Consider the following 25,899-nt stretch of genomic DNA (forward strand, 5'->3'; position numbering starts at 1 on the left):
GTTGGGAGCTATGTATATATTAGTGGGAGCTATGTATATATTAGTGGTAAAAAATTTGTAACTTGCAGAGCACTATAAGAGTTGTTGAAATTAAAGAAGAAAAAGAAAAACAAGTACCTTTGCTAAATAAAACATAGTTTCAGTTATAGATATTTTTAAAAAAAATTTATTTTTATTTTCTTGTTAAACATTTTCAGTAAATCATCATTAAAAATGATATTTAATATCATATTATGTAATATATTACATAATATGATATTAGATATCATTTTTAATATCATATTATATTATAATATAATAACTAACTGAAAATGTATATATATATATGTATGTATATATATGTATGTATATATATATATATATATATATATATATATATATATATATATATATATACATTTATATATATATATATAAGCATATATATATATATATAAGCATATATATATATATATATAAGCATATATATATATATATATATATATATATATATATATATATACATATATATATAATATATATATAAATATATACATATATGTATATATATATCTATATATTCATACATACAGGGGTTGAAATAAGTATATATACATATATATATATATATATATATATATATATATATATATATATATATATATATATATATATATATATATATATATATATATATATATATATATATATATATATATATACGGGCCTGTATTTGCAGTTTCAAAATTAAGTAAAACCTATAACATACTATATAGTAAAAAATGCTCATTATGTTTAACATTATTTGCATAAATCACTATTTTGTTCATATTTCTTTATAGAATTACTTTTTTTAATAGACTAAAATAAAATAAATTATCAGAAAATGTTGATCGAGTAAGATTCCAACCGTTAGATTCTGACGCGTTAGAAACTAATTTCAAAAAGTTAGAAACTATCGAAAATAAGATATATCGACCAACATGTATGCGAAGGCTTGCGGTGGAATATTGGCCTAGTAAAATTTTATTATTGCTAATTAGCCTAACTTGTTATGGTTGTTTTTTTTTTATGTTATTGGATAAATGTTACATAATTCTTTCGATATATGAAAAAATTATTTTATTGCAAATATAAGTATTGTGTTTATGAAACTTGTTTATTTCAGCTCTATAAACTGTAAGAATACCTTTCAAATTTTTATAAAAACAGGTCATGAAAACTGTCTGATTTTTGTTCTTAAACTTAAAAAAAAATTTATACAGTCACTTATCTATATACTTAATTAAACTTATTTTTCATGGGTCCTGTGTGTAGGCCGCAAAAACGCAAGTTAAGCTTCCAAATTTTAAAGGCGACAAAAATTTAGTCGGTTGTTCAATATGGCCGCCACTTGAGACTGCCTATATATATATATGGGCAATTTTGCGAAAAAGAGGAAGAAAAAAAAGCAAAAAAGTTATGAAAGCACTTACTAAAATCCATAACTCTTTTTTTAAACTATTTAAAAATACTTTTAAGCAAAAAGTTATTTAAAAAAATCATTTTATCATACCATAGCATGGTTTTAATATTGTAAGGGTTGAATAAACGTGTTTTGACGCTTATTTACAGTCCTCTTGCGTAGCGTTAAAAATCGTATCATATATCCATAATTGAGAACTTTAACCTGTTTGTATTTGCGTCGTTTTATTGTTGTTTTTAAACATTGGATCTTTTGTTAGGACCGTCACGGTTACAACCTTAACGACAGAAAAAGCATAAAATTACTTGTAAAACTTCAGGTAAAAACTAAGAAATTCAGCATATAATGGCATAAATATGTGCTAAATACACACACCAAATGATTTTTTTTTACCATGTCGTCTGCCGCATTATGTCTGTCAAAGTTGTTTTGTTCAGAAGTGGTAAAAAGTAAGCGATATGATCATCACGCCACGTGGAGGTAATTTTTGAAAAAAGTTGAAGACCTCTATGCTGTAATTTTTAAATATTAAATTATATGATCCATTAAATTGTTGTCCATATATATAAACACACACACACACACACACACACACACACACACACACACACACACACACACACACACACACAGACACACACTTCTTTCTTAAAGCGGAGAGCACCTAAATCAGTGATAATATAAAAAAGTTGTTTCAAGACGAGTAAATGAATAAGTTGTTATGAGACTTACTATTTGATATAAACAGCACGATTAAAAACTAAATGTGTGTCGATTTTCAATCAGAAATCTGAATATCTATTTGCGCTCATTAATAATTATACATTAAAAAAAACCATGCCTTTGTCACAAACTGTGCATTGAACGACATTTCATGGTGCTTCTTTTATTGAATATTTTAATTACCCTTTAAAAGGTTCTTTGTCTGAGAGTCTTATTGAAGCCAGAAAAAAGGAAAACAAAACTTCACGAGTTGGTCATGCATGTCTAATTTTCTTGGTAGAAAACACTAGGGATATTGCTAATTATTTGTTTATGACATCGGATTTGTACTTCTAAAAAATTGAATAAAAAATGATTAAAGGCAAAACAGTTTAAAAAAGAAAAGTGACAGTTCTTCTGATAACTGTTTAAAATAATGGCAAAATAAAGAGAATGCCGAGTGTTTTTTTGAATGTTGTGCTGAATGGTATGAATCGTATATAATAATAAGTCAAAGTTTTGTTGTTTTTTGTTTTTAAAAAAAGTTTTAAAAATAATTTAAATAATTTTAACTAGTAATTGACTAGGAAGACCTATAGGTCTTCCTAGTCAATTACTATTTACTAGTCAATTACTATTGACTAGGAAGACCTATAGGTCTTCCTAGTCAAATACTAGTTAAAGTTTATTAAATTATTTTTAAAACTTTTTTTATAAACAAAAAACAACAAAACTTTGACTTATTATTATATACCATTCATACCATTCAGCCAACTAGCTGTTAACTAGGAAGACCTATAGGTCTTCCTAGTTAACAGCTAGTTAAAATTTATTAAATTATTTCTTAAATTTAAAAAACGCAAAGCAGCTCACATTTTAGTTTAGATGATATATATATCATGAACTAAAACATTTTAGTTCATGATATATACCATGAACTAAAATGTGAGCTGCTTTGCGTTGAGTTTTTCAAAAATTTTTATAACCACAAGTTATTAAAAACATCTATTAGAATAGAATGTTGAGGAACTTTGTAAGAAACTATAGAGCGAAGAATCAGATGAAAGCAGATTTGTTTAAAATTTATATTCAATTATATTTCTTATTATTAAATCGTGTTCATGATATAGTTTGTAAAATTTGGTAAAATATTGGCGCTTTTTTCTGTTATTTGAATAAAATTATCCAGACTTACGTAGTTTAAGGTCTGGAATTAGTCCAGGTGAACCGAAAAAAACACAATAGACTATTTTTTTTATGACTAAACATTTTTATTTTAAATATAGAAGTATAAACAAAAATGCAATGTCTTGTTAAAATAATCATTTCAAAATGTTAAATGCTTATTTATAAGTAGAGATCTACCAAAATTCCGGACGGAATTTGTGTCTTTTAGATCAATTCGCTTCTGGCTGGAATTAAATTTTTTTCTTTTACTTTTTTTTTAATGACATGTAACACAGGCTGTGTAAATAAATCCAAAAAACATTATCCTACAGAGCAATAAAGAACTATAGGTAAACCTAGGTAAAAAATACAAGTTTTTGCAAATGTATTTGCAGTAATTATTTTCTACTATTTCTGCAAATAAAATTACATTTGTGGTTTTTACCTAGGTTTACCTATAGTTCTTCATTAGGATAATGAATTTTTGATTTATTTACACAGTCTGTATCAAATGTAATTAATAAGTAAAAAAAAAAATTAATTCCAGCCAGAAGCGAATTGTACTAAAAGACACAAATTCCGGCCGGAATTCCGGTACATCCCTATTTATAAGCCTATTTCCTCATTTCTTATTAGAGCGACGCATAGTGCGCCATATTATGTGGTAAACTAACCAAGCATTTATTAGCTCAACTAGGTATGTGACATAAAAATTTAAATTGATTATATACTAGATTGTTATATATCATTAGAAAAGGTTTCAATACAGTATTTTTAAGGTTAAAAAATTATCAAAATCCTACCAAAAGTTATGACGTATACCATACCAAATATACGTATACCAAAACGTATACATATACATAAACCAAAAGTTATGACATATTAAGTACCGATTTTTCGATTTATGGATTTGTTGAAGAAACTGTGGTTAAAATTTAATTTTCCTTCAGTAAAACTGTTACAACTTAATCAATACTTATCTAAAATATTATATCTTGGTATCAAAAGATAGGTGTATAAAAGGACTATGTGTTTACGTTGGTCACTAGTCAATGAGTGTTTCCAGGGATTTAGAGGGGGTACTAAACCACCGCGTTAACCATCCAGTAAATGCAAATTTCGTCCATAAAAGCGTGTATTTAAATAAAGTAATTGTTTTTTTATAAAAAAAGTTGTTATTATTTCATTTTACATCCCAAAGAAATATTAGACGTGTATCTTATAGTTAGGGTAGATGTGGTGGTGATGGTTTAATATACCCTAGTATAAAAAAAGTATTAATCAAGTAGAATATAAATTAAATTTATATTCTACTTGATTACAACATATACCAGTGGCGCATAGGTTGACATATCGAGAGGAGGGGGGAGGGGGGGGAGGGAGAGAGGGGTGTATAATCATCCCCCCTCCGCCTTTGATCTAAACAAAAATAAAAAAAATTTTCTAATTGCTTTTACTGTGCGCCAAAGTTTCCAAAGCAAAATTTAAATGCTATGTCGCTTGGTATAACCAGAGTGGGTTATACCAAGCGACATAGCATTATCCGCCATCTTTACTATCCGAAAATACATATTTCTTTAAACTAAAATAAAAGAATGATGCAATTACATAATTATTTGTATCGTTATAAAATTTTAAAAAATTATTATTAAAAATATGCTAAAAATTACGTATTCATCTATGTTGCGTTCATTTCATTTTGGGGCAAACACCCTTTGGTGTTTGCCCCTTCCCAATAAAAATAAAAAATAAAAATTTTTTAAATCAAAATTGTAATAAATTTACGTTACCAAAATAGTATTATACATTACAACGTTATAAAATAATACAATACAACCTTATTAATTTAACCTTATTATTTTATTTTTGTTATAGTAATATGACGCAATATAATATTTTTGGTATCCGCAAGGACATTGATTGCTAAAACAATTTTCAAAAAATTATAAGTCATTTAAACTATCTGATATAATTTATATGATTATAGGTGTGTTTATTAGGTATAATCTTTTTTTGCGTTTTATCATATATAATCTATTTGAAAAAAGACATCCTTTTTTTTGCCTTGGCGACCAACCCACACAAGAATGATTAGAAAAATGAAATATTATTTAATTTAAATAGCGCTCTTGAACAAACTTGTAATTTTTTTTCAAACGTTCAAACACAAGTTATTTGTCGTCTATCAGTTGTCTCGGATTCTTGCGATTGATTTTTCACTACCTTCCAAATTAGCTAGAGCTCTGAAACTTCCAGCATTTGTGAAAATTTAATAAAAGTACATCTTAAAGTTGTTTTCAGAGCCAACTGGAGAATCGCACTTTTTTGAATCTCTTTTTTTTTTTTTTTGATTTTAATTTATCTTTTAGGCTTAACTTTGATTTTACTTTATCTTGATAGCATTTATGTAGTCTCAATGAAGATGCATGTTAAATTTGTTTCCTGGGCAAGGCGGGTCGTACCCTTATTTTTTTTCTCTTCAAAAAAAATAAGGGTACAACTTTTTCTCTTTTGAAATGCCTTCGAAAAGGCATTTCAAAAAAGATTTGAAATGCCTTTTCGAAGCTTTTTTTCAAAAATTTATACTAAAACATATAAACCGAAAAAAATTTTTTTTGATTTATTTGTTTTAATAATAATTTTTTTAATGTGAGGAAATAGGTTAGAGGACCTAATGAAAGTTTACTGTAAAGGTGCCGGGCGTATTTGTAGCTAAACTGCTGCTTTTCGCTTCTCTTATTCAGTGTAGTCGTTGTCAGGGCCGTCCCGAAGAAATCTCTTATGGGGGGAGGGGGTATCGCATGTGTTTTTTGCCAACTTGAGACACACAAACAAAAAGAAAAAGGTCCTCAATATTTGACATTTGCCTACTATACTTAAAAACTTGCCAATTGAAATGCTAAATGTTCAAATGTGCTAACTCAAATGCATATATAACAGCTTGAGGGGAGGGGATACCCCCTACACCCCTCGTTTGGGTTGGCCCTGGTCAGCCCTGGTCGTAACAACCACTCCAACAGATATTAAAAATATTTTTTTTTTTGTTTATTTGTTAATAGCTATTAATGTCTGGAATGAATTTGTTTCAATCAGTCTATTCAAGACAACAATTATTCTAGTTAGTCACTTCCAGAAATAACTTTCATTTTGGTTAGATTGGTTTTTAACAACAAACACGCTTAATAAAAAAAACCAAAATACAAAACTTAGAATAAAATTGTAAAATGTGGGGCCATTTCCAAAGCAAAAACAACAAACCAGACAGTCCTATAAAAAATACTTTTAAATAACTGATTTAAATAACATCAAGATTAGTTAAAAAAACAAAAACAAAAAAACATTAAAGTTAAAAAAGTAAATTTAATTAACTTAAAAAATTCTATCACTTTTTATTACCACAACAGGCGCTTATTTTAATTAATTTAATATAACGAATTTAGTAGAGTGCACAGTGGGCCGGATATTAGACATATGGTGGACAAAATTATTTTGATATTTTTTTTTTTACTAAAACCCTTTATATGTCTAAAGAATCACTTTGTATTAAGATATATTTACTTTTATTATAAATTTTAGTTAAATAGTTGCTAATTCTAAAAATTATTTAAAAAACTTGATAAAACTTTAAAACGCGGATTTGCAATATTTTAGTCTCAAATCCTATAATTTCTTAATATTGTGGAACTAAATAACAAACTCTTCTGGTAGAATAAACTAAAAAAAAATTGATGCAACAAACTTTAAAAATAAAAATGCGCACTTCAGAAAAAATGAAAATTTATCACTAGATTTGAAACTCTATTATCGATATTGTATAATAGATTTGAAATATATAGATAAATTTATAGAAATATATAGAGAATATAAATGAATATATAGGTTTGAAATTCTATTATTGATATTATTATATGCCCACAACGTTTTGAATAAGACTGTAGATTATTTATCATCTTTGTATATAAAAATGTATTTTTTTATTTTTAATCTATTAGCCGCACATTCTGGATGAATAATATTACAACGTTTTTATTATTATAAAGTCTTCTGAGTTCTAAAGGAACTATGCAAATAATCAATAGGCACTCTTCATTCGTCACTATTTTTATTTTAACTTACCTGTTTGTAAACACTATATCCTGTAGTACCATTAAAACCAGCCTTACATCTAAACGTCAGTTTAGTTAATTCTAATAATAATTTTTAAGAGTGTTTAGAAAGTCTTTTAACGGTATTTGTACTGAATAGCCATCCATTTGAATGTTCTTGGAATAGCATTTAGCTTTTGAAGATCCTATACTATTATACAAAGGATATATGTTGCAGCCGTTTTTTCAGCACCATTTCTTAGAAGCTGGTATGTTGATTTTAGTATACCACCATTAAGTATGAATGCTAAAGCTTCATTAAATGAATATATCTAAGCAGGTTTAATGGGTATTTATTTTAAATAATAGAAACTGTTGTGCCAGTTTTGTACTTAAACTCACTTCTTAGTTTCAATTTTGTTGCATGCTGCATATTGCATGTTGCAAGTTGAAGTAATTTATGGCTAAATAAAATATTAGAAATATTGTTAAGCTTATTCTTTTTGTTTTGTTACAAGCTTTTTTAAAAGAGCAACATGATTTCCCAACTTCATTAACTGATGATGTAGCGTTTAATGAACTGTAGGTGTATTGAAAATCTGGAGCTAGCCAGTTTTCATTACTTCTCTCAAAATGAGTATTATTATTTTTTGCAGCTATCAACTTTTTACATTGTAATTTTATAAAGTTTTTCACTCAGAATCCTCTAGTTTAATATCTTCAGAAACTAGAACAGTTAATTTTAATGAAAAGAATGGTATATCATAAAAACTAGTTTATTTTGTTGTGTAAGTCCGTAAATGTCACCAATTGTTATATTATTGCTATATAAAAAAACAAAAAAAATGTTAGGTTAACAGTGCAATTTGTATTGAATAAAGTTACAAACAAAATAATATGTATTTTTGTTTACGAGAAATAAAAGTTGATTTTAAGCAAATAACATAATCTACAAGTCATTATAATAAAATGTTAAAGAATAAAAAAAAAAATTAGGGGCAATGTATATAGTTCAAATAGGTTGTACACATATTACATTTACAAGTTCGAGCATTCAATATAAGTTCTCGTAGGTTCCCTCAATTATGTGACACTTTTTGTACAAAAAAAAAGTATTAAATGTTAAAAATTTACCACGTTATTTTAAAGCCAGATTGTAAGTGTATTATAAAGGCTGATCTTTACTTTATATTTGTTTTCAAAAAGCCTTACTGTTAAATATTTTAAATATATAAACTAATCCCGTAAGCTCATAAAATTTTAAAACTTACTGTTTACTATAGCTATGCATAAAAAATAAAAATTTCACGCTTTTTAAAAAAAACATGAAACATGAAACATGAAACCGCAATTGATTTTTGTGGTTTTAAAAGATACTATTATACTCAAAACAATTTTTAAAATTTTAAACGAGAGTATTACAAATATGTTTTATTATATGGTTTTGAATATAATAAACATTTATTTTTTAGGTTTTGTCCACCACCTGGCCCACTGTGGAGTGGTTCAAAAAAACACACTTTTGAATTTAAATTTAAATGGTCGATTGTGAAAAAATCTGTCTTGATGTTATTTCATCATACAGATAAAAAATATCAAGTTCTTTTTTTTTTTCAGTAAATTTTTGTTGCTTTATTTATTTTAAACTTTTTAAAATTTAAAGTAAAAAAGTTAACAAAAGTGCAAATCATATATTTAAACACCAGATATAAAAGTCATTTAAAACTTGTCATTAAAAGTTGATGATCATGTGTTTTTCTGAAGTTTGAGTTTAATAAGTTTATTTTAGTTGACCATTATAGTTTTGTATTTTTTGGGAATATATCTAAAAAATGAATAAATATGTAGTTGAAATACCAAATTCTCCTGTTTTAGTATGTTATATTTAGAAAAAAAAGAAATCTTTTTCTAAAATAACATACTAAAACAGAAGTAATATTGCATAAATAACAGAAATTTTGAATAATTTTATTTTTTTAAGATATAATAAAATGGTTCAAAAAATATTATCCATGAAAACATAAATTTAACGAAATATAAGATTTAATTGTAAATTGATTTAAATACAAGTATCGAGTACAGTAAGTGAAAGAGCCATCCCTAATGTAATGTAATTTTCAAAAGTAATTAAGTTTTAAATGTACAAATAATCAGCTTTTTCATGTGACTTTATATAACTTACTTTTGAAAGTAAAAAAACTTACATTATAAAGTAAAAGTCGTTTCAAATAATTTTGAAGATTTTAGAAAAAAGCAAACAATCACAAATTAAGAAAGAAATAAAAAAAGAGCATAGAAAGGATCTAATTTGTTATCCGTATTCTTGGTGTAAGTTCCTATGACAAAAAATTTTGACCTTCTACTGTTTGACTTACCCAGTAGTATTGCTCCCTCCCCCTTCATATAGTTTTTGTTCCTACGGGCCTGCTTATGTAATTTACTTTTTGATAAAAACTAACTTACTCGTGTAAGTAAACAAAAAAAAGTAAAAGAGCCATACCTAATTGTTACTTTTGTAAAAGAACGGATGTGATGTAAACGTTGATGCGTTTCGTTAAAACTTTAAGTCGCTAAAAACGTCAAAAGTCATACAAAAAAAAAATCATGAAGTTTTTGGTATAAAGGTTGTATTAGTTTTCAGCTAATAATAATATAGCTTTAAGTTTGGTATTTTTTAAACGTCAATATTTATCTCTAAATTATGGTATTGGTTTTTTTTTTCTTTTTACATTTTTTTTAAAAATGTTGAAGTGTCTAGTTTTACAGATCAGAACCAAGAGATCATGATCCAGCCAGATTTTGAAAGTAACAGATTTAAAAAAATAATCTAATCACTAAACACGGTCGTTTAAGAGCGGCAATTTATTATACGCAAGCGCATTAAAACATTCAAAATTAAAACATTCAAAATTTTGCATTAAAACTTTCAAAAGTTTAGATTTTAAAGATAGCTACGGTCTTTAGGTACAAAAATATTTATTTAATAACAACCATATACTTATAATTTTAGGTATGAACAAATATCTGAATTTTATTCTTTGAATAAAATTATTATTGGGATTAATCAGTTAATTGATAATAAAATTAAGATAATAAAAAGGAAAACGTCTCAGTATATTAAAATATGTTTTTATGCAATCATTATGTATTTGGCTAAAGCCTTTTTTCACTTCACTTTGCATGTGTAATTATTTCAAATTTTTCTTGTAGGCATAGTATGCATTTTTTGGAAATATTGTTATATACAGGCGTTGTTTTAAGGATGGACCAATTCAGTATAAAATCATCAATATTTTTACGTTTAAATTCCCATCTATATTATGACAGCATGGTGTCTTTTGAATACTTTTTGTTTTTAAAAGATTGTTTATGATTGGCAAAACGTTTTTTCCATTCACCTTCTGTTATGCCAATATATTGTTTATCAGGTACATTCTTCGAGGAAACAACACATTTATATACCACATTTTTTGATAAACAACTTCCACTCATTGGACAATTGCTTTTTTTTGTTTATAATTAAAATTTTCTGTAGTTTTTTCATTTATGATTTCTTTTTTGTTTTTTTCGAATTGCCCCCTTCCTCATCTCCGGCGCTGCTTAGCGGTAAGGGGAGAGGAGGGGGTTTGGTTAGTTTAAAAAGGTATTTTTTGTATACTAATCAAACCTCCATTAACATTAAAATTAGCTTGTAATTGTAATTTTTTTAATATGATATCTTTCCTATTTAAAAATTATCTTACAATTTTCTCATTGGGCTTATCTTATAATTTTCTTATTGAGTTTAAAATAACATAAGTTTACTGTTATAATTTAATGTTTAAGTTGCAGTCATAGTGGAATGATCAAGTTATAATGTAATAAGCAAGTAACATATTTATTACAATTACAATATTGCTTTTAGTAGTTGTTATTACTTAAAGGGTTAAAAAAAAGTAAAGGTTTATACTTAAACTTTTATAATAAAACATATTTTTTATTAAATTGTTATTGTAAGACAGCAAAAAAACAATACTGCAATGTTGTTTTGACAATATAACGACCTTGTGACACATGCTCTTTATATTGTTTTAGATTCACACAAGTTGTGTTGATCTAAAACAACTTTGACGCTTGTTTTATGCAATTTATAAGGTTAATAACAAAAACACGTTTATAATAAACGAAGTAAATAAATAGGATTTTTCTAATTAATCATCTAAAACTTCAAACTTAATATTTGCGCAAAAACTATATCTATAGTCCAAATGAGTAAGATCAACTTGAGATACCACGTTTTTTATAACTTATTGCTTCTTGTAAATAGCATACTATTAAAAATTTAAGTATAATTAATTTTCTCATTCAAACGGTTTTTAAGTTGAATTTTTCATTCAATTTTTTCGTTCGAATTGTTTTCTTTATAAAAAGCGAAAGAAAAAACTTAGTTTAATAAATCGAATTATATTTCTTTAAGTATCTACCTAAATTATATTTTTGGAAAAAACTTTCTTTCAACAGAATTAAACATTTTTTTTTTTAATTAAATTTTTGGTTTAATGTTTGAAATAATCGTTGGTTTAATGTTTGAAATAGAAAGTTTCTACTTTTAAAACTATACAAGAAACAGAAAATAATTAGCTATTTAAATAAAACTTCCTTCGCGCTCAGGTGGCCTCGCATTTTTTTTTCTTAGTACAAGTAATATAAAATTTTTTTCTTAGTACAATAAATATAAACAACGAAACTCATTTATTAAAATTCAATATAATGTATGCGTACAGTATTTTTATAAACAGTATTTTTATAAAATATTCAACTTTACATATACATCTGTTATTATGTATGTAGCAAATTTTTTTTTGCGTTATACATAATGCCTGGCAACCATATGAAAGAGTATGCGGTTTCTAGTCTCATATACATTGACAATGACTGTGACAAATATATCTTTGCCCATATACACCTACACGTCTCAAAGGCTTTTTCTGTTTTTCCATCCTCCTAACTGAATGACTTTTTGTTTGTTTGTTTATTTATTTTATATAATATTGTCTTTACATTTTTACTGTTGCACAAGACATAGTCTGAGCAGTGATGGGATGTTATGCTGGTTCCGGGTATTTGTTGTAGCGGTTTCTCTTTGAGCCATAGATCAGTGTTTATTCCATGTATAGGTGTTTTATCCATTGTGGATTCGATGAAGTATGGCTACATTTGCTAACAGTTATTGACAATAGTCCCATAAGCGGGGCTGCCCCCTCCCTGGGAACATCCTTGGTGAGTTGGTGAAGTCTAAAGTTGGAGACTCTCCTTGCATTGCTGTTAAAGCCATCTTGGGTTCTTTGATTTACGACTGGCACTTTCCTTATTATTGTTGTGGCTTTTATAATCACTCCTTACGCTGGCTTTTGATTAGACTCGACGTTACAGAACTTACAACAAAGACTGATTTTTCTTTTACTAATTTATCACATTTACATACTATTTTTATTATTTTACATTAATGTTTTCATGAGGACGCTTGTTCCTTCCTTCTGACTTTGAGTCTTTATGCATTTTATGAGTTGAGTTCTTTATGTACATTTTAATATACAAAATCCTGGTACGTTTTTGGTTTTATATTGAAAAGATTTGTGGTTTCTGTAGTATTATATTTGTTTGACGTCGCTATGCCATTTTTGTTTTTGTGAGCACTTTAATGTCTTCATTAACGATCTTTTTATTTTTCCTGACAACAATTTTGTTTTTAGTTTCTCGTTTGTTATAGTTTGTTATATTGCTATCCCAGCAAACATGTCAGCGTTGAATCAACGTTGAAAACCGGTCGCAGCGTAGAAAAAGCGTTGCAGTCACAAAAACAACGCGCTTTCAACGTTGAATCAATGTTTGTTTTTGTATACTAAATCGCGGTAAATTGAAACGTTGAATAAGCGTTGAAATTGTAACGTAATTTAGCTTCTCAAAAAAAGACGTTTATTCAACGTGGAATCTACTTACGCAAAAAGCCAGTTTAAAGACGATTCAAAATCTACGCTTTATCAACGTTAAAAATAAACCGTTTTTTAAACGTCACATTTTCAACGTTGAATAAGCGTATAAATATCAACTTTTATTATCTTCTCAAAAAATCGCGTTTATTCAACGTTGAATAAAAGTACGCAAATAATCACTGTAAAAACGTCGCAAAGTTGAAGGTTTATCAACGTTAGACGTTAGCTGCTTTTTCAACTTATTTAAGCTATTTATGAAACAACGCTTATTCAACGTTACATATACCAACGTTGAAAATGTGGTAGTTAAAAAACGTTGAAAAAGTGTTATTTTGGCAACGTTAATTAAACGTTGTTTTGACAACGTTGAGGAAGTGACACATTGAAAATTATTGTCTCATTAACTAGCCATTACAAAAATAATTTGTCGTAAAGAAAAGGCAATGAAAACTTAAGAGATTGCATGCAGATGGTATAAAAAAAATATTTTAATAAAGTTATGTTTTATAACTACTTTTTATTGCGGCTAATTTAAAACTTTTAGATTTTGCATCAAATTGTATATAATGAACATAAATCTCAGAGTATATTTGGTTTATTCAGATTATTTTTGTTGATGATTTATTTATTTTAAAATGACCATTTTAATAAATTGCAAAGTTGTATTAAATATGTTATTTCTAAGTTAGAAATAGCACTTAGTTTTGATAAAATTCAGATGTTTTAAGTAATATCAAAATTAATAAAACATTATAAGTCAGACTAAATTTAGTCTGTTAACAGACTAATTTTTTTAATTATTTGAAAAACTTTAATCACCTTACCCTAATTATCAAGCAAATACTTCAGTATAAAATCTTCGACCAATAATGAAAGTATGCATTATTAAGTTTTTTTAATATAAAAACACGTTTGGATAAGAAACTTTATTTCAATTTTTTTGAAAAACTTTTAATTTTAAGTTCTAATTATAGAGTTGGTGTTGTATATTTAATTCTAACATTTATTCTTTATCATATATTTTTATTTATTTTAATAATATGTATTTATGCATGTATATATGGGTAAATTTAAGAATATATATAAAAGAAATATATACATTTTATATATGTATATATAATGTTTATATTTCTAGTCCTAATTTTAGAGTTGGTGTTGTATATATAATTCTAACATTTATTATTTATCACATACCTTTGATATGTATTTTTATTTATTTTAATATTATGTATTAATGCATGTAATTATGAATATATATATATATATATATATATATATATATATGTATATATATATATATATATACAAAATTATTTTTGTATATAAATATATATATATATATATATATATATATATATATATATATATATAATATATATATATATATATATATATATATACAGTAAACTCCCGGTTATTCGAACCTCCAAGGGGTATAAGAATTTATTTCGAATAACCCAAAACTCGAATAACTGAATATGCTCTTTAAAATGACCTACTTTAAGTTTCTTTCAAATTTTAATAAAAGTAGAAAGTAAAAAAGAAAAAGACCCTTGGAATTTGGTGCTACTTCAGTTTTATCCTTGTAAAATAATAAACATTTTACAATTCATTGAAAATATAGTCCATTTTTTTTTTGTTTGTTCCTTAAATGTGTTTTTTTAATAGTCAAGGGGAGCAAAAATTGTTTCGAATAACCGAAATTTCGAACATTTATATATATATATATATACATATATATATATATATATATATATATATATATATATATATATATATATATATATATATTTATATAATTTATATACATATATAAATCATATATATATATACAATTTATATATATATATATATATATATATATATATATATATATATGTAATTAATTTATCTATATATTTTATATTTAATAATAATAATAATAATCAATTTATTTAAAAATAAAATATAAAATTTACAATAATATTTATAAACTCACATAAATAAGGTTAGGTGTCACTCATATAGTTAAAAACTAGTCAATGGAGTGATACCTGAACCTATAATTATAAATTATATATATAAATAAGTTATATATATATAAATATATATATATATATATATATATATATATATATATATATATATATATATATATATATATATATGTATATGTATATGTATATATGTATATATATATATATATATATATATATATATATATATATATATATATATATTTATTTTTACTTTTTAAATTTTATAATAATTATACTAATTTAATAACAATTTTTTTTTACATTTGCTTTCAGACTACTAATGGTACAAGTTTTGTTTTTTGATTTAGATTCTGCATCTCAATGATATCCTGATCTATCCATACGATATCCTGTTAATTGTATTTTTATATATTGCATAAATATATATGCAAACACTCACACACAAAAATTTTAAAGAAAATATTTATATTTTTATATATATATATCAATAAATTGTATATTTTAAGCTTTTTTATATTTATCATTGTATATTACTATTTGTATTAAAAATTGATTTTGGAAATATTGCGAGGGCAGAGTTCAAATTACAATTTAGCTTTATTTGCTAAATCAATATATATTATAGCCACGTTTAATTACGTTTAATAATATTTTGCGATATTTTATACAGCGCATTTAAGCGTTGATTCAACGTTATATTTCAACCTTTACTCGACGTCTTTGAGTCACGTTAAATCGACGTTTTACTAACAACGTTACAAATCCTTGCAAAATAGACTGCTTTAACAGCGTTTATGCAACGCTTTTTAAGTAACGTTTTTTCAACGTTAAGTTGCGACGTTTATACAACGCTTTTTATGTAACGCTTTTTCAACGTTTAGTTGCGATTTTTGCTTTTCTCAAAATGCTTGATTCATACAACAAAATATTAGGTTTTTTAACTAGTACCGAAAAAATGCGAAGTTTAGATGCAAATGAATTGTTGAATGATTGTAAAAATTTAAAAATATCACTGAGAAATCCTAGTACAGAAGAATCGGACGTGAACCATGAAGAGTTATACTCGGAAATAAATACATTTTTAAGAATGGAAGCTTCGGCGGAATCGAAAGATGCACTGGAAATTTTGAAGTATATAACGGCAAATTCTTTAATCGAAATTTTTCCAAATTTATTTATTGCCCTACGAATTTTACTAACTTCCCATATTTCAGTGGCAAGCGCAGAGAGGTCATTTTCCAAATTAAAACTCATAAAAAACTATTTACGTTCCACTATGGGTCAAGACCGCTTATCTGCATTAGCTTTAAATTCCATTGAAAATAAAATAAGTCGGTCCTTGGACTGTTCTGATTTAATTGATGAGTTTGCGTCTTTAAAAGTCAGAAAGGTTAAGTTTTAAGTCAATGTAATCGATCCTCCTAAAATCTGCGAAAAAAATAAATGGTATCGCATTTTGAGTAGTCTTATTAGTCTTCATCCAAAATAAAAAAAATACTTAATGTACATTTAAAACCTATGTGCGTTTTTTGCTTCGTTACGTTCTAATAAATATCCAAAACACAATAGAACACAAGAATTAAAAACTCAACTAATATAATAGAAAACTTGCCTATGGCCTCGCATATGGTAAATCCGCCACTGAATATAGCATCTTTTAAATTATATAATATATGTTTTTATACTATAAATAGTATATAATATACTACTATTTTATATGATGTTGTGTTATATTAATAATATAATAACATCTTAATATATATAAACTGAATACATTAATTTTGACTTAATTAATCATATAACATCTTAATGGTTGTCATTAAGATGTTATATCAATATTTAATATCACATAATGCAAACAATTTAAATATATTAAGATCCTATTTTATGTTTTTATATTACTATTATAACATAATAAATTGATAATGTTATACAAAAATATAACAATATTATATTATACGATGTTTTATAAGATGTTAAATTATTATGATGCATTTATATTTGTGTTAATATCTATGATTATTGTTAACTTTATTATAATATATACAATTTATATAAATAAATTGTATATATTATAATAAGATTCTATATCAATCTGACAGTATAGCTATATATGAATCATAATAATATTTCACCATTTCTAATCTTTAGTAATTTTAACGTTACGTCAAAGTTAAGGCAGCTCACAGCTAAAGTAACTTTTCTTGTTTAAATTGAGCTGAGCAAGTTTTTAAAATGTTTTAGCTTGGTGAAATACTAATTTTTAAGCGCTGAACTTATAAAAAAACTTGTGTAAGTTTTGGTAAATGCAACCGCGCAAGTTTCGGGAAAACAAATTTCAAAGTTTTGAACTTACAACAGTCAAACTTACGCAACTTACAACACAGTCAAACTTATGCAATAAAAAAAGTTTGATGAATACACGCCCAAGGCTCCACCATACACAGATCATGAGTCTGGGATTCATGAATATTGGGATTTGTCTTTGATGTTGATTAGAAAAAAAAGGTTCTGTAAGTACCCCTTCACCTTTTTTTGACTTCAATGTCAAAATATAGTTAAAATATTCTAATTATTTTTGTCTTTATGATTATATATTTATATATTTATATATATTCTTAAAATTAAATAATGACGTTTTGTAGTGTTAAACACTAGAAGCCCCAGGTTTTTTATATACCTAGAAACTCCAAAGTGGATCAATTGATCCAACTTAATATTTATATGTATTTAGACTTATTTTCTTGTTTAAATGTATGAAACTAGACTAGTTTTTAACTATATGAGTGACACCTAACCTTATTTATGTAAGTTTATAAAATATTATTGTAAATTTTCATATTTTATAGTTAAATAAATAGATAAAAAACTAATCGTTAAAACTGTTAATTTTGATTTAAATTATATAAAATATATAAATTTCTTTCACCCTACATATATATATACATAGGTTTTAAGCCCAAATTACGGCGCGTTCTACTAAGTAGAAGTTTAGTAGCACGATTTGCCTAAATCTGGATTACCAGCATATTTATACAGATTATTTAAACCGAAAAAAAAGAAATGAAATAAAAGTATTAGCGAATAAAATAAAATATTGTTTCCGCATATTTGATATAAATATTCTGCCACCACAAGTACATTAATGTTACTGGTTTACACTATGAAACTTGATACCATAGTGGCCTGTGGAAAAATACTATAAAAGCTATTGATACTATATTGAAACGCTTAAGTTCAGCAAACGCTGATAGTGCTCATTCATCAAAAACCTCTGTCGCAGCACATCCGCTTTCAATTGACCAATCAGTTACATAACAATGTCCAAAACGTGTGTCAGCGCAACAGTGTTTGTTCATATTTTTTTTTTTTTTTTTTTTATTCAAATTTTTTTTGTTCTTTAATCCTTACAAATTCGTAAAATATAATAGAATCTTTACAGAGTAAATAAAATTAAAAAAACGGAAAACTTGCAGAAGACCAACGGTCTTGTCATCAAGAAACCGCTATGCGTTACTAATATTTTTGGATACTTTTTTTTTAAATAAGTTATAAAAAAGAAAAAAAAAATGTTATCGGTTTTCGGCAGAATGAGAATAAAAATCCAAAATGCAAAAAAACAAAGAATGCAGACAAAAGAAGTTTTTAATTTTTTGATTTTATTTCAATACACATTAATATAACTAGGTACACGATTTGCTAAATAGGTAAATTGCTAAATAAGTAATATATAGTCGTTCGAGTGTTGATAAATAAGCCTATTATTTGCTTTTGTGTTTTTGTTATTGCTGTTGTTTTTGAGTTATTTAGAGTTTTTTGGGTTATTTAGAGTTTTTTGAGTTATTAGAGTTTACATTAGTTTCGGAACAAAGTTAGATTTATACATAGTTTTAAATGTTTTTGGGTTAATAAAAGTTCATAAAGTTGTTAGTGTTTAAAATGAGATCTTTTAATAACGTTTTCAGAGTATTTAAGTTATTCGATTTTTCCGGTTGAGTATTTTTTGATATTAATTTATTATATAGATAAGGACCACGGTACGAAATGGAAAAGTGCGAGAGATTTGTTTTTTTAAAAGGTACGTTGAAGTTTCCCGTTCCTCTGGTATGGTATCTATTTTTGCTATTTTGGAAAAAATTCTTTGAAAAGTAAGGAGGAACAAGTCCAAGTTTATATTTGAGCATAAATAACAAATTTTGGAATATATTGATTTGATATACATTTAATGCTTTCAAATTTTTTAAAAGTGGCTCAGCATGCGAGAGTCTATCCTTATTAAAAACTATTCTTGCAGCATGTTTTTGCTTTCGATATAGTGTAGTTAGTTTGGATCTATGAGTGCTCGCCCATGCAACATTACCGTATATATAGTAGCTTTGTATAAACGAGAAGTATAGAAACTTTAAATTATCAGGAGACAGAATAGAACTAGCTTTGTAGAGGATACCAATGTTTTTTGATATTTTGGTATTTAATATATCTATATGTGATTTCCATGAGATGTTCTCATCAATAAGTATCCCAAGAAATTTAGTTGCTTGGGTTCTCTCTATTTCTTTAGTATCTATATTTAGCGAAGGTAAATCGGGTGGTATTTTTTTAAGGTTAGAATGAAAAAGAATGTATTTGGTTTTTTCTGTGTTTAACGATAATTTGTTAGATTTTAACCAACTGTTTATTTTTTCAAGTTCAGTATTTGTAGTTTCATAAAGTTCTGTAATTGATGAGGATGCATAAAATAAATTGGTGTCGTCCGCGAACATTATGAAATCTAATTTACTTGAGGCTTCAGGAAGATCGTTTATGTATATTAAAAACAAAAGAGGTGCAAGAATGGAACCTTGGGGGACACCGAATTTTATTTTGAGTAATTTTGAAAATTTTTTTCTATGAGCAATAACGCATTGTTTTCTGTCTAGTAAAAAATTTTTGAACCAGTTTAGTGCAACACCTTTTATCCCATATTTTTCCATTTTCCTAATTAAGATAGCGTGATCTACCGTGTCAAATGCCTTAGATAAATCAACAAAGACTCCAAGGACGTTTTTTTTTTTTTCAAAGGAGTCATTTATATTATTTATAAGATCAAGGATTGCGTGTTCGGTTGAATGTTGCTTTTGGAAGCCAAACTGTTTTTCATTTAGGATTTTGTTATTTGTTAGATATTTATACAGTTTATTGTATATTACTCTCTCTAAAAGTTTAAAATATTACAAGAGCTCTTGGAAATTGACAGTAGTGATAAATCAGATTCAACAAAAGAAAAGACGAGGCAGATGTTGTTGAAGATAATCTTTCTGATGACGATGAAAGTAATACTTTTATTTACAATTTAGAAAGTAGTAGCAATGATGACGTAAAAGAAAATTCATGTGGTGGGAGTAATGATTTAACTGTTAAAACTCGTAGAGATGATGTAAAATGGACTATTGTGTCAAAAGTTGAGGTAACTAGACAATTTCAAACTCAGAATGTGTTTACTGCCAAAAGCGGAACAACTTCTTGCTGTCGTAATATTTTGACACATATTGATGCATTTAGAATAATTATGGATAAAGGATTTACAGGCTTTATCAAAAAATGTACTGTTTTATCTGCCAATTTATCAAATTAAGGATGGAATATAAGCGACATTGAGCTTGATGCTTTCATAAGCTTAATATATCTTTGCGGATGCATGAACGCAAGAAATTTTCCAGTTAAATTCCTATGGTCTGAAAAGTATGATAACAAAGCTTTTATCGAAACTATGCTGCGTTCTCGATTTGAAGACATCATGAAAAACATTAGGTTTGCTATACGTTCAGAATGTAGAGAGCTCCTCTAAAGTGATAAATTTACTCTTAAGTCATGGGTGCAAATTAACCAATAAACCGGACAAGTTTAGAATCAAATTCTGGATTTTAGCTGATCTAAAGACTAAATATTGTCTCAGTATTAAACCGCACCTAGGTAAAGATGAAATCCGTATAGAAAATTTGGGTACTCATGAGGTCATGTCACTAATGGAAGACTAAGAGGGGCGACTAAGCAAAATGTCACTAATGGAAGACTAAGAGGGGCGACTAAGCAAAATGATGGGAACAAGAAACCAGAGGGAATACTTTGTTACTATGCGAATAAATGTGAAGTTGATATGTTAGATTCAATGTGTAGACAAATGTCAACAAATCTGGGTGCCGACAGCTGTTTTTTTCAATAATATGGACTTGACCGGTGTAAACGCTTGGATCATTTAAAAAAAAGTTATACAATTAAAAATTTTGAGACGAAAGTTTCTTTACCCTTTATCTGAACAATAATGTTAAAAATAGTAAAAAAAACTTTTTTTTTTGTTTTTTTTATTAGTAAAAAAAAAACGATTATTTTAAAAACACGGAGCATTTAGAGACCATTTTGAAAAAAAAAGCTGGACTAATGCAACCGTATTTTAGTACCTTTAACAGTCCCGTGTATTTTAAAAAATACACGGGGCTGTTAAAGGGTTAAGTGTTTTAATGTTTTTAAATAAAATATTTGAATGAGAAAAACAATTTTTAAAACAAATTAAATGCATTTCGTGTTTTTGACGATTGTAGAGATTTCGTAACTTACTTTTAGAGGTACTTCTCCAAACAATATTTGCATAATTTACATATCTTTTAGAGGTACTTCTCCAAACAATATTTGCATAATTTACATATCTTTTAGAGGTACTTCTCCAAACAATATTTGCATAACTTACATATCTTTTAGAGGTACTTCTCCAAACAATATTTGCATAATTTACATATCTTTTAGAGGTACTTCTCCAAACAATATTTGCATAATTTACATATCTTTTAGAGGTACTTCTCCAAACAATATTTGCATAATTTACATATCTTTTAGAGGTACTTCTCCAAACAATATTTGCATAATTTACATATCTATGAATAAACAAGTAGTAGAGTTTAATTAAATTTTGCTTACTTAGATAGTATTTAACCTCATATAGAATTCCAATACTTTTAGCCAATTTAGTAGAAATAAAGTCGATATGATACTTCCATGTAGAATTTTCATCAATGTAAATGCCTAAAAGTTTTGTGACCAACTCCTTTTTTATTTCAATTTTATCAATAAAAAGTTTAGGTAAATTATTTGGTAAAAAATGCTTTTTTTGCGAGGGAGTGGAAAAGGGTCCATTTTGTTTTATCAATGTTTAAAGTTAACTTGTTGCACTAAAACGAGTTGGAGATGTGATTGAGTTCTTTATTTATATTTGAAAAAAGCTCATGAATTTTATTGTTTGACAGAAATAAATTAGTATCGTCCGCAAACATGATACTCATAAGGTTAGAAGCTTTATTTAAATCATTTATATAGACTAAAACAAAAGTGGGCCTGGAATAGAACCCTGTGGAACACATTTTATGTCAATTAATTTTTCATTTTGAAAATAATCTCCATAGTAAACAAATTGTTTTGTATTTGTCAAGTAACTTTTATGCCATTTTATTAATTTGTCATTAATTCCATAAAATTTTAGTTTTTTAAGTAGAATTTTGTGATTGACCGTGTCGTATGCTTTTAATAGATCAATGAAAATACCTAGTGTATATTGTGATCTACCAAATGAATTGGAGATTTCACGAATGAACTGTGTAATAGCTTGTTCAGTTGAACATTTATTTTTAAAACCGAATTGATTTTTATATAGACGTTTATTTAGATTAAGGTAATTGTATGTTCTATTGTATATAATTCTTTCTAAAATTTTCGAGAAGGTTAAAAGAACTGAGATAGAGCGGTAATTACTAATATTTGATTTTTTTCCGTCTTTGTAAATTGAAGTAGTTTTAGCTATTTTTAATTGGTCGGGGAATGCACCTTTGTAAGCTCTCTCAAGACTTCATTTTCGATTATTCGGATATCTAACTTGTTATTGTTTATTTTAGCATTTTGTCTGTCTTGCTGTTTCAATCTGTCTTGCTGTTATTATTTTGAAGTTTGAACTTAAAGTGAAGTTTTTTTCATGATCTTTAAGCAATCCGTTTCTCCTAGCATACTCTTTTTTTGTTCTTCCAGTTTGTTTGTGATAATTTTTTCTATATTTTTAATATTTGTTTCTATTTTTATTGTAAATAAAGTTATTCTCAAAAAAATACGCCTTGCTCAAAGTTATTCTCAAAAAAATACGTCTTACCTGTGCCGCAAACGCTATCACATGCTTGTCCTGGGTTAACCGAAACCGAAAGAAAAGGAAATTTCGGGTACTCAAATTTGGTGTCGAAACCGAAACAGAAATTTCGACAAATATTTTAAAGAAACCGATGCCGAAATTTCACGCTAACTATACTTAGTCGCAAGAGTTTAACCAAGGATGTATTTTTCATACACTTAATAGACCAAAGTCTTTCATACACTGAATTATAGGTCTGTATTAAGACTGTAGATCTAAGTTGATAGTGAATTATATTTGAGAAAACTTTAGGTCTAAGTTGAGAAAACTATAGGCCTAAGTTAAGAAAACTATAGGTCAGCTAGTCAAAATTTATTTTATTAGAAAAATTTATTTAAAAATGCAATTTTACATTTTTTGTTTATTTTATACTCGTATTATGTTAAAATTAATTACACATGTATCCCAAATTGAGATTTAATACATAAGTCGACGATATAAGTTAATAGCGAAATTTAACAAATTTGGCAGATTTTTTCCGCAAAATAAGATTTTTTCGAGGTATTTGGTGAAAATTCTCACTATTTTTGAGAAAATTCTCAAAAGATTTTGTGAAAATTCTAAAAAATAACTGTTTTTCTAAATTAGATAAATATCGGTTTTCGGTATGATTTCAACCGAAGTTTCAGTTTTTACCGAGTTTATAAATTTATTTCGGTATCAGTTTTAATTGAAATTTTGGCCAAAACCGATACCAAAACAGGTCTCGGTCGATCACTAGCCTTGGTATTTACATTCGTAAGAACTTATCCATTTGTAGGAAAACTAGGTTTAAATCTACAGACTATTCTTTTATGTGGTTTTGTTTAGCATTACTTCACTCTACTGCCTTTCTCTATGTTCTATTCGCTGTCCTCTATCTCAAGACTGCACTCTTTTCGATGTTATTTCTTTTTTGACCAAGCCCTCTTTCTTTATCCTTCAGCTAATATCGTTGTTGTTAGTAAATTTAATGCTCATCATACTAAATAATGTCATTGACTATGCAGAAATTAGAGCCCAAACCTTTTACCTTTCTCCATCTCTAATACAAATAGATAACTTTCCAACTCGTTTTCCAGACAATCTGAATCATTTACCTTTCTTTACTCAACTTATGTTTTTCATCAACATAATCTGTGATTATTGTACCTCTTATAATTACCCTAAAGTTGACTGGAACTCTTTCCGTGATTTTCTTTGTGATGGCTTTTGGGTAGAAATTTTTCGTTTTTCTGCTGACAATGTGCTTCTTATGTAATTTCTTGGATTCCGGCAGGCAAAGAATATTTTACTCCCTCTCGACAATACCAAGTTAAACCTCAATCCATGGTTTTCCTCTCATTGTGTTGTACTGCTGCAATTTTTAATCAAAACCATTATTTTCATATCTACCAGCAAAATAATTCTCCAGAAAACTGACGTCAATTTACTATTGTTAGAAACCATTGTAAAAAGGTTTTGTCTAATACCAAAGCCCGCTATTCTTAGGTCATGAAATCTCGTATTTCATCCCAAAAATTAGGCTCTCTTTTGGAGAATCTTTAACAGTAACTATAATGAGGGCAAATCTCTTATTCCAACTTTCTTTTATGGTTCAGATTTTTCATCAATATTATCCTTCTCATCAATATTATCCTTGATTCCACAAGTTGCATTCTACCTGATATAACCAATCAACAAGTTGATCCATTGCTTGACCATCGTATCACTCCAGCTTCTGTTATAGTGATTTCCTGCTTAGACTCTTCTACAGCTTGTGGTTCGGATAATATACCTGTTATAGTTTTGCAGAAATGCTCTCCGGAGCTGTAGTCTATACTTTCAAAAATATTTAACTTGCGCTTATCAGAGTCTTGTTTTCCAGCCTGCTGGAATGCAGCATCTGTAATTCATGTTTTCAAAAATTCTGGAGAGCGATCTAACTCGTCTAACTACCTTCCTATTAGTCTTCTAACTATCATAAGCAAGCATTTTGAGTCTTTAATTAACAAACATTTAATCTCTCATCTGGAATCTAATAACTTACTTTCTAATCATCAATATGGGTTTTGGTATTCTCGTTCTACTGTTTACGGTAATAAACGATAGGTTTTATCTTGCATTAGATAGATGTGGAGAGGTTAAGGTTATTGCTCTCGACGTTTCTAAAGCCTTTAATAAAGTTTGGCATGCTGGTTTTCTCCACAAGCTTTCTTCTTACGATGTATCAGTAAGATATTAATCTTTAAGATTATTGAACCTTTCTTTTCCAATCGTAGTATAAAAAGTTGTCATCGATGGCCAGCACTCTTCTTTGTATCCAGTAACTTTAGGGATTTCTTAAGGTTCTATCCTTGGTCCGATACTTCTTTTAATTTACATTAAC

General features: G+C 26.9%; 1 protein-coding gene across 1 annotated transcript; it reads left to right on the plus strand.

The window, feature by feature from the left end:
- Positions 1-16,304: 16,304 nt before the first annotated feature.
- On the plus strand, positions 16,305-25,346 carry LOC136074542 (uncharacterized). The gene is made up of 4 exons (XM_065786875.1): positions 16,305-16,480; positions 20,612-20,859; positions 20,965-21,139; positions 25,133-25,346. The coding sequence occupies exons 1-4, from the start codon at positions 16,305-16,307 to the stop codon at positions 25,344-25,346; spliced, it is 813 nt and encodes a 270-aa protein (XP_065642947.1).
- Positions 25,347-25,899: the final 553 nt, after the last annotated feature.

This window comes from Hydra vulgaris, chromosome 01 (assembly GCF_038396675.1).
Source record: "Hydra vulgaris chromosome 01, alternate assembly HydraT2T_AEP".
Taxonomy (NCBI): Eukaryota; Metazoa; Cnidaria; class Hydrozoa; order Anthoathecata; family Hydridae; genus Hydra; species Hydra vulgaris.